Source organism: Panthera tigris, chromosome D3 (assembly GCF_018350195.1).
Source record: "Panthera tigris isolate Pti1 chromosome D3, P.tigris_Pti1_mat1.1, whole genome shotgun sequence".
Taxonomy (NCBI): domain Eukaryota; kingdom Metazoa; phylum Chordata; class Mammalia; order Carnivora; family Felidae; genus Panthera; species Panthera tigris.
The window spans coordinates 65,921,168-65,936,466 of record NC_056671.1 but is presented as its reverse complement, the minus strand read 5'-3'; the positions used below and the strand labels follow the sequence as shown (position 1 = coordinate 65,936,466).

General features: G+C 42.5%; 1 protein-coding gene across 4 annotated transcripts in view; it reads left to right on the top strand.

Moving 5' to 3' along the window:
- The first annotated feature begins 254 nt into the window (after nt 1-254).
- EPG5 (ectopic P-granules autophagy protein 5 homolog) overlaps nt 255-15,299 on the top strand; it is a 116,976-nt gene continuing 101,931 nt past the window's right edge. For 3 of the 4 annotated variants that reach the window (XM_042962304.1, XM_042962305.1, XM_007080571.3), the window contains exon 1: nt 7,394-9,332. In XM_042962304.1, coding sequence (XP_042818238.1) covers nt 9,270-9,332 — 63 coding nt within the window. In that variant the 5' untranslated portion in view covers nt 7,394-9,269. Of the gene's footprint in view, nt 567-7,393; nt 9,333-15,299 lie in introns of those variants that run through there. The other variant, XM_042962306.1, reaches the window with a different exon arrangement.

The following is a 15,299-nucleotide window of genomic DNA, read 5'->3' as shown; positions in this document are numbered from 1 at the left end:
AGAGAGCATACCTCGAGAAACAACCAGTTGGGAGTGTAAAGGGAGCGAAGCCAGTCAAATAAGTATACATGTTGAATTTAGTAAATATGATCTACCCCTAAGACTGGAGGCTTCTTCATTTGAATTCCACCAGAAGCAGCCCCTGAGATAAGGCTTTGAGTGCAGGTACTTTTTCGGGGGGGGGGGGATCCCAGAAAGCACCAGTATGGGAGTGGGGAGGTAAAGGGGGTGGAAGGAGGGAAGGGAGGAAGGGAGGAAGGCAAAATAAACATGTATTATCAAGACAGCACTGCAGGCACTGGAGCTGTAGTCTGGCGGGGACTAGTAGGAAACTGTGGCACACGCACCTCACAGATGGCTCACCAGTTAGGATGTTGCTGTGATATTCATTCCCCGGCTCCCTTCAGTCACTGGTTGAGGGCCACCCCCAGGAGGCATTAAACCCCTGGCATTTCTGGCCTGCTGGAAATGCGGAAATGCCAGCAGAGTGGGATCCCGAATGCTGAGAGAGTCCTTGGGAGAGGCAGTTCCTGGCAGTTGCAAGTGGGCTGACGTTTAAGGAAATGGTAAGTACTGGAGGGAGGTGGATGGTGCCCTGACGGGGTCTGACCCCTGCATGGCTCAGATCCAGCTGTGCCCTACATGGATTTTACTCCAGCTCGCCATCACTTCTTTAAGTTCCAGTTTCCAACACACACACACACACACACACACACACACACACGCGCGCGCGCACGCACGCACGCACACCCTAGGCCGTTTAGTAGGACAAGCTACGGTCCCTTGCTACAGATGGTCCTGAGTCTCTAACTGATATTCATCATCTCCTTCCTCTAGCAGCGTGTTAGGGAGTGAATTGTATTCTGCCCACAGCCCCCTCCAAATTTATATGTTGAAGTCTCAACCCTTAGTACCTCAGAATGTGACTGTGTTTGGAGATAGGGCCTTTAACGAGGGGATTAAGTTGAAATGAGATCCCTGGGGTGGGGCACTAATCCAGTCTGGTGCCTTTCTAAGAAGAGAAAGAGACACCACGGGTGAGTGGGCCCAAAGGATGACCTTGTGAAAAACAAGAGGACAGCCACCTGCAAGCTGAGGAGAGAGACCTCAGAGGAAACCAACCCTGCCAGCACCTTCATCTTGGACTGCCAGCTTCCAGAACTGCCAGAAAATTAATTTCTATTGTTTAAGCCACCCAGTCTCTGGTATTTTGATATGGCAGCCCTAGCAAATTAATACCACACATTCTAGATGCCCTTCACACTTGGCAAGTCTACTGCTTGTCTAGGTTGCTCAACTGGGTTGGGTAATCCAGATCGTCATCCCTAAGGGTCTTAGCCCCTGGTTGTCAGGCTCTTATCAGACCCTGTTTGCTGAAATTGCTGTGTTTATCACAGGCAGGGCAATACCCAGAGGCACCCCAGTGAACCTCCTGAGTTCCAGATACATTCCCCCCCACCCTACTTTCCTCATGATGATCACCAATTCCTACTGGGACAGTTACTCCCTTCTTGTCTTGCTGGTTTACTGGCATGACTAGGCATCAGCCACCATTTAGTGGAACCCTTTCTATGTCCCCCGGTTAATGCATCTCCTGGCAACCACATAGAGCTAGGTGCTCTAGTCCAGCAGAGCCTAAAGTTAAACACATGGGAAGCACCAATTTCCCAAGTGGGTCAGTGCGACCTACCCACTCTTACCTCTTCACTACCAGGCCTGTTTTCCACCCAGTGGAGTCAACATATATTACCATATTGCAGCCGTATAAGCACCATATATGACCTCATCTTTAAGACCAGCACCCCAACCCTGCAAGGTATTCTCAAGCTGCCACACTTTATAAGGCCATTCCAACATTCTATCAGGACAGTAGTTTCGAGGTGATGTGGTATATAGTAGACAAAGTGGAGCCCATGGCCATTTGCCCATTGTTGTACCAACTATACTGTAAAGTGAAGCTCTTGTTATAAGATATGCATTCTCAGTTGGGGCAGAATTTCTCATAAAGGGGCAAAAATCAGTTCTTGTTGGGCAAAACAACTCTTACTCTTCTTATGTTTAAAGCACAGACACACATATGGCACATATACAGAGATGCAGTATATCTATGGTATTAGAATTTCATGAGCATGGCAATTAAGGAAAAAATGTCTTAAAAGGCTCCATAGGGTAATGAAAAACACCAGTCTAAGGTAATGTTATGTGGAATTTCATAATGATACATGAGACACTCTTTCAGCCTTTGGATAGTGGTGTTGGCCAAGGCACTCCCAGTAGAAAAGAATAATGTATTCTTGGAATCAATCCCAGTAGAGGTGAATCTCTGCTTCTTCTATAGTAGAAGAAGCTTAATGAATCACTTCTCGCCAAGTGGCTGGTTGGTCTCCTTGGGGGATGATAACATATTAAGGGCTCACCTTCAGCTTCAGGGGCTAATTGATCAGACATTTAGCAATAGCCACTAAGGCAGGCCTGGTGAGTGGCGGGGGGGGGGGGGGGGGGCGGTGCTGTAGAGTCTTCATCCCTGCTTCCATGGCTACTCTGTTGAGGAGTCCACTGAGGAAGCACTGGGGTGGTCAAGGACAGAGACCGCTGGATGCCACTGGATGAGTCATCCTTGCCACTTGGTTGCTCTGTACCTCCTTTGATGAGTTGTTTCTTGTGGGCACTGGTGTAAGACACAAAGATTTCACACTTCGTTGCCCATTCTTTTGTTTTCGGTCTTCTGATCCTATTCCTTGGTCAATCGGTCAAGTCATGTGCCATTGCCCAGCCGTTACCTTGGCCTTCTCTTCTTCACATCAGGCTGATGACCAGCTGTGTTACTTGATGCACTTCCCACTGGGAGCACTTCTCTTCATCCTAGGTGGTGCTGTAGCATAGCAGCCCACATATAGATGAACAACAATTAACATAGAGAGATGATTTATTCTTGAACCAGGCATGAGTTTTTTTGCTCTTCTTCACCCACTGGGTTGAAGGAAGCCTCCTCTGAGGCCACGGGTATGAGCTGCAAGGAGAGGCATAGGTGAAGCAGAGGAAGTTGGGGGAGGTGTCTGCATTGCCTGTTTGAGTAGTGGCCTTCTGGATTTGCCCCCACCTATTCCAGAATGTACCACATGTTCCACAATGTACCCCACATGTTCCAGGATGCCCCCTGTACCTGACTCAGGGGATCTAACTCAGGATAAAATGGTAATAACATTCATGTTTATGTTTCCTTTATAACTTTGACAAAATGCATCTCTGTCAATGTTACCATGGAGGCTTTCTGGCTTTCTTAGTCCCTAGTGATCTGAGCTTGTAATCTTCTTTGGTACACCAACAGCAGTTGACGACCAACCCACTCTATGGTCCTTATAACTAAATTTGGCCCATATCTCTCAAATGTCAGGAATGTTCTATAAGACTGTCCTACTGAGTCCTGCCCTAAGTCACCACAGATGAGGCCTCCAATCATTGTGATGCTTCAGCTTGGAGGTTACCGATTGTTCTATTTCTGTAAGCAGTGAGATCCTTGTTACCATATGGCTGGGAAGCAGTCTAATTCCAGAGTCCCATCCTGACATCTGAGTACCATTTCTGATACTGTCTTAGTCTAGGCTCCTCAAGGGGGCTTGGAGACCAGGACTTGAGATCAAGCAGTTCATTTAAGAGGTGTGTCCAGAGAACACTAGTAGTGAAATGGGAACTGAAAAAGGGAAGAGAAAGAAATGAATAAATACAAGGTTATCAAGGAAGTTGATAAGAAAGTTACTTATCACTGTGGGCAACTGGAGCCGAATCTTATGGGGAACTCTGGGCAGAGGCGCAGAACACAGATCAGATCGCAGTATTAATCCACCCCAGATGTGAGGGAGCTGAGCATTCGTATTTGCTAAAGCTGCTGTAATAGGGCACCGCACACAGGCTGGCTTAAACAACAGAACTGTGTTGTCTCACAGTTGTGGAGGGGAGAAGTCCAAAATCAAGGTGTTGGCAGAGTTGACTCCTTCTAAAGGCTGTGTAGGAAGGAGCTGTTCTAGGCCTCTCTCCTTGCTCAGTAGATGGTCGTCTTACCTCTATGCATGTTTGTGTGTCCATTTTCCACCTTTGTATAAGGACACTTGTCTTATTGGATTAGGACCCACCCTCATGACCTCATTTTAACTTGATTACTGAAAGATCCTATCTCCAAATAAAGGCGCGTTCCAAATAAGGTCACATTCAAGTAGGGGGTGGGGGGGTGGGGGGGAGTGGGGGGGTGGGGGAAGGGAGGGGGGCTTAAGGCTCCAAAATATAAATTTTGAGGGATACAATTCACCCCATAATTGTATTTATATGCCAACTCTCACCTGTCACTGGTTGAGGGCTGCTTTCAGTTTAGGGGGATGCAGTATTTCCATGGCACCTTCAGCCTGTCATACATGTGGCCAAAGGGAGCTCTGAGACAAAGATGTGATAATTAGAGCTTGGGTTTTTGTGTACTCAGAAATGAGAAATGCCAGGGAGATATGAGGGGGACACCAGCAATATCCGGTACTTTGTGGGTGCAAATAACTAATCATTTCCATGATTCATTTAACATTTTTTTAAGTGGGGAAGATTATGAGAGGGGAAATAGTAGAAAAAAGGTAAGTTTTATATGTTTTGCTTCCTGTGGGAGAAAAAGTCTGTCAATAGAGGAGACTCCACCTATATAAGCCTTCAAAAAAAAAAAAATGTAGGCTGGCTATTTTTGGTACTCGCACTGCCAGCTAATTGTCTCAAGAAGCTGAAAAAATTTAGAAGTAACGTGAGTTCTGTGTGATTTTTAAAAAGTATGTTTAGTAATCACGAATGATGAAATCATTAATGCTTCCTACAGAGTGAGGAAGTAATTAACTGTAGAAGACGGCCTTCTCGGAAATCATGTCACGGGAGGTTTTGTCAGTGGGGTATTGCCGGCAGATGGCAACAGAGACTCTGGAATCTACTTTTGTAGGGGAGTTTAAGAAAGGCTTACCCAGGGCTCATTCCTGAGTTCAGCAGCATTCATCGAACCCCTGTCACGGCAAATACTGTTCCAGACGCTGGCTGAATTAGGAATCATGCTCCTATTAAGTTTTGGAATACTATGTGAGTTATACTCCTTTTATGAATGCCTGGTAACTGTTTCAAATTGGGATTTTTCTCACGAGATAGAAGACTATTTTAAATTCTTAAAGCTGCAATGAAAATTAATATAACCCATTGGAAGGAAATTTGGTAAATACTTATTAAAATTAAAAATGAGAATGTCTCAGGGCACCTGGGTGGCTCAGTCAGTTAAGCATCTGACTCTTGGTTTCAGCTCAGCTCATGATCTCACGGTTTGTGAGTTCAAGCCCCACATCAGGCTCTATGCTATCAGTGTGGAGCCTGCTTGGGATTCTCTCTCTCTTTCTCTCTCTCTCTCTCCCTCTTGATCTGCCCCTTCCCTAGTCATGTGCTCTTTCTCTCTCTCAAAATAAATAAACTTAAAAAATAATAAACTTAAAAAATTTAAAAAAATGAGAATGTGTTTTTCATCAGCAATTTTGCAGCTAGGCATCTATCTTATAGAAGTATTCATGCACAAAAATATACAAGTATGGTCATTTGTAATTATTTTTTAAAGATTTTATTTTTTTTTAAGTAATCGCTTCACTCAGTGGGGAACTTGAACTTACAACCCCCAGGATCAAGAGTCCAACTGAGCCAGATGGGCACCCCTAAGCATTGTTTTTAATAGTGAAGAATTGTAAACAATTAATGGCTCCCAGAAGTCTGTTTAAATAAAGTTATTTATTTAATATAAAGGGAATGTTAAATTAATTAAGAGAAAAATGAAATAGAGCTATTGGGGTGTCTGGGTGGCTCAGTCAGTTGAGCGTCCGACTCTTGATTTCGGCTCAGGTCATGATCCCAGGGTTGTGGGATCAAGCCCCATGTTGGGTTCCGTGCTGAGCGTGGAGCCTGCTTAAGATACTCTCTCTCTCTCTCTCTCTCTCTCTCTCTCTCTCTCTTTCTTTCTCTCTCTCTCTCCCTCTGCCCCTCTCCCCCACTTGTGTGCTCTCTCTCACTCGAAAAAATAAAAAAGAGAAATAGAGCTATCTTCTTTATAAACACATATCTCCAAGATTTATGAATTAAAAGGTCACAGGCAATATACACATAGACACTGAGTATTTAAGAATGGGGTATTTGTGCATCGGTAGAAAGTCTGAAAGAATGCATAGTGAACTGTTAGTAATTATTGACTCTAGGGAGACAGGTTAACTTTCTATTACATGTTCTTCTATGTTGTACTTCTATGTTTGTGAAAAGTTTTAAGAATAGCATAATTTAAAACTATTATATAGAAACTTTGAAGGAAGAAAAAAAAATAAAATCAATGCCCATGTCAATGCTGTGACTATTCTGAATAACTCAGTATCTTTAAATAAAATATTTCTGATATTCATCTTGGCCCCAGTGTGTAAGTATAGAGTATTGCAAATACAGAGAGAGTAAACCTGACTACCTATCTTAAAAGTCTGTTTATGCTGCACAGTTGCATGGGTTCAAATCCCAGCTCTCCCGTATCCTAGCTGTGGGACTCTAGACAAATCATTTAACTTCTCTGGGCCTTAGTCTCTGTCTATAAAATGAGAACAATAAAATTTTGTAGGGTTGCACGAGAATCAAATGGGTTACATGAAGAGTCCTCAGAACAGTTCCTGGCTTATAGTAAGTGCTCAGGAAATGGAGATTATTACTGCTGAAGGATCGGTAATAGCAAACCCTTCACTGCTCAGTTAGGCCAGTGATTGTGCTCACTGTAAATATTTTAGAGTTTCTGCAGATAGAATTTATATATAGAAAATACATTTGTCATTGTTTTGTAGGTTTTTTTGTTTTTGTTTTTGAAGTTTGTTTGTTTTTGAGAGAGAGAGAGAGAGAGAGAGAGAGCGAGCGAGCACATGAGTGCACAGGTAGAGAGGGAGAGAGAGAGAATCCCAGGTAGGCTCTGTGCAAGCCTGACGCCAGGTTCCATCTCATGAACCAGAGATCATGACCCGAGCCCAAATCAAGAGTTGACACTTAACCTATTGAGCCACCCAGGTGCCCCCATTATTTTCTTGTTTGAAATGAATCTTTTAAACTAATTATTTTAAAATTAATGTTCAATTTATTTGTCATATACATTTTAAAATTTAATTTTTTAAAAAGTTTTTTATTTATTTTTGAGAGAGAGAGAGTGACAGAGCATGAGTGGGGGGAGGGCAGAGAGAGAGGGAGACACAGAATCCGAAGCAGGCTCCAGGCTCTGAGCTGTCTGCACAGAGCCCGGTGCAGAGCTCCAACTCACAGACTTGGAGATCGTGACCTAAGCCGAAGTTGGACACTTACCTGATCCACCCAGTCGCCCCTCTTTCTCTCTCTCTCTTTTTAATTTAGTTTTCTTAAGTCTTTATGAATCTCAACATTCTGTTTATAAATCTAATAAATTTTAATAATCACTTTCAAGGGGGAACTTTAACATTTGGTCAACTCAAATTCAATAGACCAAATTTTGTCAAAGAATCAGTCTCATTTGTGATTTAAATTCCTTCAGACATTGTAAACTACAGTATTAAATTTAATATAGATTAATTTCTTCTATTGCCTGAACTGACCAACAAACCAACTACTTATGGTACTAAGGTATAGCAAATTCAGTTTATAAATGTAACATATGCCCCCTTTTCCCCATACGCTGTGATACATTTATTGCAGTTTATCCATACGTCATGTGTGCTTCCCAAATAAGTTGTAAATCACTGGAAGTGAAGGTAGGGTCAGTTCCATTTTGCTAAGTAGTGACTAACACACAGAGAACTTTGAAGTCCAAAAAGGATTTGAATTGGTGGAAACCAGAAAGGGTATTCCAGACCTGGAGAAATACCAGCAAAAGTAATTGGTAGTAATGGTGGTATAAAGATTTTGCTCATATTTTCCAAGTCTCACCCATTATAAATAAATACACACACACACACACACACACACACACACACACACACACACCAGGGTATACAAAATGCATGGGCATTCCGAGTAGCTTGATAACTTTTTTTGTTATTGTTGAGGATTTGAGATCAAAAGATATGAAACTGTACTTTATATGATCAAATAGCTCACAAACAAGTCACTGTGCAGTGGCCATCTTTGGAGTGCTTTTCATTTCTCACATCATATTTCAGGATTTTTCATTCTAGGATATGCTACCAGTGGGTGAATAGACTTATTTTCCTCCCGTACAAGCCATCTCAACTGTCTTACCCCACCACCAGACAAAACAACTCACATTCATTTGTTCCATTCATCAAATATTTATTGAGCGTCTACTATATGCTGACCAGTGTGGTAGAGGCCCTTGGGATACTACAGGGAACAAAACAAAGAACTCTGCCCTTTAGGATCTTACATTCTAGAGGAGCTGACAGGCATAAACATGAAAGCAAATTTTATAGTAGTTTAAGAGGCACTAAATGCTTTGGAAAAAAGAAATGGAACAGCTGGGGAAGGGAGATGGGGCCAAGCTATTAACATCTGGAATTTAAAAATGAAGCAAGGTACACACAAGGTACATACATTCTATACTAAGAATACTTTTATGGGTCTTATTTCTTCTTTGCCCTTTTTGGATCAGGTGTCCATTTCCTGCCTGGCAATTTGTTTAGTAATACCATTTACTAACATGTCTGTCGCTCTGTCAGGTACCTTTCACGATTAGCCCATTTAACCTTCATCAAACATCATCATTCTCCTTTATAAAAGAGGAAACTGAGGTGCATATCTTAAGGGACATCAAGAGCGCCAAGCAGAGACAGAAGCTAACTGACTTAAATACAGGTCAAAACAAGATTGACAAACATCCCTCCCCGAACTCCTTAAAGCCATTGGGCCTGAGGTGTGCGCGGCCAAAATGGGTGTGGGCCAGGGAGACAGACGCGACTTGTCAACCGGCCAGGGCCCAGGAGCTACACAACCCTCTGGAAGCCGCGGGCGGGTTGGACCTGGAGGCCCCGCACGCCGGGCCAGGGGTGGAGCCTGGACGGAAGGGGGCGGATCTACCATCTTTCAGTGAAAAAAGCCTCCTGGGGTGGTTTGTCCTATGTTGCGGCCCGTAGCGTCCCTGAGGTGCCGCCCCTTCTCCGGGAGTGGTGGATGTCTGATCACGTGATAAGTCCAGAGGCCGGAACTGGGCAGGTTGTGGGACGCGCAGGGTTTTGATAAAAACAAACGGCGACGGCGCCGCCGCAGGGTCTATGGCCGAGGCGGTAAGGCCCCAGCGCCGGGCCAAGGCCAAGGCCAGCCGGACAAAAATCAAGGTGAGGATCGCCCCCGCTAGCCTTCCAACACCCTGGCGGATGCTCCCTGCCTGTCCCCTTTTTCCTCTCTTGGGCCTCTCTATCCAGGACTACCCATCCCCTGAGCCCTCCGCAGCCACTGCCCTCACCTCCCAATATTTGATCCCCTTACCCACTGACACTGGCCCTGTTCAGTTTTCTATTTCCACGTTCCCCTGCCGGATTTTGTCAGGAGCCCGTATTTTCCTTTTCCTCCTCTGACCTCTGTGGGCTCTTTTCTGCTTCCTTCTTGACTTTTTCTCACCTAGGTCTGGATTCCTGCCATGTAGCAGCTTTTCAGTTTCCAGCCTCGTCTTTTGACTCTGTCTCTTTTCTCCTTTAAACCTAGGAACATTTTCAATCCTCTCATGCACAAAGAGGGAAGGGACCGTTCCTCCACGCGTAGCATGTACTCTCTGGTAGAGCTTTATGGATAGCGACAGATAGAAAGTAGATTATAGTGATGGACCTCTTCACTTTTGAAATTCAAGGTGATCGTGGTGCTGCTGCTGTTTATTTCTCATTATCCTGGTCATTTATGATGGGGAATGAATGTCCAGAAATGAAACCAGGGCAGGGCTCACACAGTAGAGATAGATTTGAATTTTCTGGGTTTCTTCTGTTGGTGTGTTTTGTATTCGATGCAGCTTGGGTTTTAATTTTACTCCTGTATATTTTCTGAAATGACATTTATTTTACAGTGAACAGATTAAATGCTGGCCCTGGATGGCTGGACCTAGATTATTCTGGCTTACCTAGAACTGAATTTACATTAAGGAAATAATGATGATGGTATTACAATTACTGGGAATTTCCTTTTCTACAAGGGGGTGATGTGCAGAGCAGGCATAACTTAAAAAAGGTATCAAAATCTGATTTTCTCATGGGAACAAAATTTTGACAAGAGACAGGTGTTCACCGGTACGGTATCTAATAACCCATAAATGCTTTATGTGGCTGTCTTTCATTATGATACATTAAAAAAAGGCTGTAATGGAGTTGTGCACATCAGTATACCCAGGCCTGTGAGGAGTTGCTCTTTGGGGCGAAAGCCATCTTGCTATCTAATTTAAGAAGCATATTTAAGAGAAATAATTTTGCATTGTATTGGGCTGGTAAAGAACTAGCTAGACAGAGGAGGAAGAAAAAAGCCCTTGGTCAACCATGCATAAGGTCCCTCAACCTAGAATGTGGTTGTGCATAACATGTAAACATCAGTCATGTAGAGAACAGAATCTTAAATCTTAATCTGTAGGGTTTTTTTTTTTTTTTCAAATGAATGATGAAGTGACAAGTGATAAGTTCAAAGTCATGCAGTTTGACAACTCAAGTTAAAGCCAAATATCGCAATCCAGTAGCTTAATAAATTCATATATCTATATGTCTCTGTCTATAGATAGAATGTTATAAGTACTTAAAAACTTAAGAGGATGCTCTGTGAAGTTATTTTGTTTGCAAGAGAGTTTCTAAAATAAACTAAAAACCTTAAGCTTTTAATCCATCGTGAAAAACCAACTGCTTATTTTATTGACATATATTAGGCAATTTTCCTATACAAACCCATGTTAATTTATTTGAAGAGACCTTCATTCTAGAGGTATTTGGTCAAACTAGAAATCTGGGCCACATACCTTTTCTCACTCTCCAAGGATCTCATCAGTCACTAAGTCTTGCCAGTTGTTGTTCCTAAATATTCTCTTAATTCTGCTCATTTCTCTCCATCCCACCACTACTATCCTCCAAGGAAGAATTCTTGGATTTCTGCTAAAGGGGCCTTTCCAAGTTCATTCTTGCTGCCCATTCTCTAAACTAAAGCCAATTGATAGTTTTAAAAACAAAACCAAAACTGATACCTCTCCTCTTTAAAACCTTTCAAATGTTCCCCATTGCCCAGAGGCTAGAGTCTGGAGTCCTTCCATGGTCTCAGGGCCCTAAATGATCTGGCTTCTATCTTTCTCTGCAGCCTCAGGTTTACCACTGTTATCTCTTTTGGTTCTCAACTCTGTCTGCTTCAGGACCTTTGCACATGCTGTTTCCTCTGCCCTGACACCTCTTCCTGCCCCCCTTACCCTAGCTAGCTACTGCTCAGTCATGAGATCTCTAGTGAAACAGTGCTTCCTTAGAGCTTTCCCTTATCACCCTCACATTACTCCTTCCTGCAGTGGCACACTGCATCCCTTTTGTCACTCGCCTCACTCGTAGTTATTTTGTCAACAACTCTTCTCCCTTCTCAATGAGGGAAGGCCTTGTCTTGTTCCTAGTATCCTTCACAGCTCTCTGTGCACTTGGTCATGTTTGTTGAATAAAGGAATAGATGCTGGTATTGAAGAATATTTCCAAGCTTTGTCACTTAGAAGAATTTAGTAAATTTCCTCTGAGTAGCATGAAAAAAAAAATGGAAAAAGTCCATAACACCAGTAAGGCCCTCATATTTGTCATTGAAAAAAATTATTCTCTTAGAGTAAATAGATTCATTTTTAGTGCTGGCTGTACTTGGGCCATAATTATAAAGTTCTACATTAATGAAATCTTTATTATCTGTAATACAATTTGTAAATATAACTATTTACAGAGCCATAAAGCAGTTCCAAGGCTCAGTTCAGGAAGTGAGTAGTGTCATGTGTTGTTGCCTTTAGACAGTTTGGGTGGCTTGTGGATTTTTTACTCGGCAGCTGACCTGCATTCCTCAATGTTAATCATCTGGTAGATGACCTCATGTTGTTAGGTTGTGGTTATCACCTCATTCCCAAGAGAGCATCTTAATAACTTTTTCATCTTTTAGTACCATTTTCTACTAGAATATCCCCACCTCAGAGGACCCTGACTTTGGTGATCTTGGTAGATTAGAGGTTAAGTACAGTAGGTTTTTAGATTTGGACTTATTCTACAGATGCAGTGTATTATAGTCCTGGAATGTATATGAACATTAGTTAAATTCTGAATGCCAACAACTCATTAACAGTAACAATGTATGGTGATTGCTAAAGATAGACTGAGATGTGGCCCAGAAAGCTGATCACAGAAACAGAAAGACCTTTAAACTGCCATCCCCTATTGCTCTTGCCTGGATGATTTCTACCTCTTAGTCCCTCCTTCCCATGAGTAGTTACAGGAGTGAAGGTAGGGGATGCACTATATATTATTTAGTTCCTTTTGTGCCTCCTAAGATCTATTCATTTGTTGAGCAAACACTCACTGGTCACCTAGAAACTGTTCAGGGTACTTGGGAAATAACAGGAAAATCAAAGAACCTGGCCTTAAGGCAGTTTACATTCTCAAGGGAGAAGACAAACAAACCAATAATCCCCCTAAAAAATAATTAAAATATGTGATATGTTAGGAGGTGATAAGTGTTAGGAAAACAGAAAAAGAACAGGGTACAGAGTTGAGGAGTACTGGTGAGAGATAAAGATGGGTTGCAATTTTCCAAGGTGACATTTCAGTAAAGACAGAAAGAGACGAGGGAGTTAGCCACATGGATTTTGGGGGAGAAGTGTTCCCGGCTAATGCCCTAAAGGAGACCTGTCTGGTTTGCCCCAAGAACTGCAGGGAGGCAGTCTGGATAGGATAGAGTGAGGGAGGGGAGGGTAGTGGAATGAAGTCAGAAAGGTAACACAGGGCCAGGTCATGCAGGGCTGTGTCAGCCATTGTAGCAACTTCTACTCCGAGTGAAATATGTAAGTGCCAGAGGGTTTTGAGCAGAGGAGTGATACCATCTGAGTTATGCTTTAAAGGAGCACTGTGCTTGCAGTGTTGATAATGGATTGTAAAGGAGCAACAGTAGAAGCAGAGAGACCCTCTAATTGACTGTTGCAGTAATCTAGGCGACAGGTGACAGTGGCTTGGACCAGACTTGTATAGCAAAGGTGGTAAGAAGTGTTTGAAGTCTGGGAGTTTCTGCAAATAGAGCCAAGAGGATTTGGTGATGGTTTAGATGTGGTATGTGGGAGAAAACAGTCAAGGATGACTGAGATGGAGGAGGTGGTGGGTGGAATAGGTTTGGGGGCTGATCAAGGGTTCAGTTTTGAATATGCTAATTTAGAAGCGAGTGTCTGCTAGACATCCAAATGGAGATGTAGAGTAGGGTTGGGTATGGGAATCTAGAGCTTGGGAAAGAGCTCCAGGCTCGAGATTAAGATCTGGGAGTCTTTAGCCTAGAGATATTTAAAGCCAGAGACTGAATTAGGTCACTTTGGGAATGAGTGTAGTGTGAAAAGGTGATAAGAAAAGAACCCAGGGCACCCCAACTTTAAGAGTCTGGGAAGAAGAGGAGGACCCACAAAGGAGTGTGAGAAGCTACCAGTGAGGTATTATGTGTCCCCAGTGCTCTTAACCGAGAATGTAGGGCCCAGAAGCTGGGTGAAGGAAGTGTATAAAGGAGGAGGAAGAGGTCAAGCCTGCAAAATTCTGACACGTGAAGTAAGATTGTTAAGAGCAACAGGAAAGAGGTGGCAGCCAAGAGGAGATGTACTCAAAGCAAAATATAGAGAGACCCCATCATTCCCCCCAAGTCTTTGTACTTGTGCAGCATCCCTGTATACGCGCCCCCCCCCCCACCCCCCCAAGGAGAGCTGGTAAAATTGCCCCAAGAGCTCTTGATCTGATACAAACCCACGTGTCCAAGCCCTTTTTATCTGTTCTGTGCCAGACATTGTGCTAAGCGCTGTGGATACAGACATTATTGATAAACAGACCCTGCCTTTAGAATAATCTCATGGAAGTATTCTGTGAAATGTGTAAAACTGAACCTTCATTATTCATGAAGAAGCAGCTCGTTGTTATTTTTATGGAAGGAAAGGAGTCGTAATTATTTTCACTTACTCCAGTTCAGAGAGAAGGAATTGCAAATGAGGAAACGTCCATTTGTTTCCCAGAACTTGAACTCTCATTTTTCTTCTGATTTTACAAAAGTGCTCATTGCTTAAAGAAGTATGTGTGCCTGAGAGTACACACATACACACACACACGCACACACACACAGAAATGTGCAGCAGAAATGAAATACCCTGAATTCCATCTCCTGGAGATAACTGGTAGTGGCAGTTTGTGTGCATTCTTTAGTTTTTTCCCACATGAACACAACATTCCAGAGCATATTTTCTTTACTGTGATGTATGGTTAAGTGTGGTTTTCCGTATTAACGACTCTTCCATTTCTGTATAAGTGCTTGATTATTTTTCCTTCTGTGGAATTATTTTAAAATTTGTTCTCTATCCATATGTAATTTATGTGGAGATCAAAAATAAGGAAATACGGATTCCTAATCTCCTGGCCAATTTTAGTTGTAAGAAACTTGTCTTTTGTTTAAAATAAAATGGTATGAATTTTTGCACACATAACTTGATACACGTGGAGCCCTATTTAGATTTTATTTTGTGATCTGTAATGATTATTATATGTACAGTATGTTCTCCTTTATCTTTATCTCTAGTTAACTCAAGTAGGCAAAGTAATTGGAAGCTGCCTTTTTTATTTTTAAGTGAGATTTTGTATTTTTAGTGTAAGAATAGATTCATATTTTGGTCTAAAAGTTGCGTTTCCTCTGAATTCATTGGATAATCCCTCTGCTTTCTGAGAGGCATATAAAAATAAACTGAGTGTGCCAGAATACATGGTAAATATTCTAGATAATTGAATAATGTCTTTATCTAAAGTTCTTTATTCTAGTACCTAAGACAGAGCTCAGCGCACAGTTGGTACTCAGTAAACCCTTACAGTCCTTCAATCCATCACGAGTGTCTCAAGACACATTTATTGAACACTGCTGAAAATCAGGGGCAGATCAGATCCAAAAACATAAGATATAGTCCCTGGCCTTGAGATACTTGTGGTTTATGTGGAGGGAGACAGAACATAAAGATAAATAAAGATAAGTAACCGTATGTCTAAACCTGTAACCAGGGCCGGATGACAAGTGTGTATATATATATATAGCAGGAGTTCAGAGTA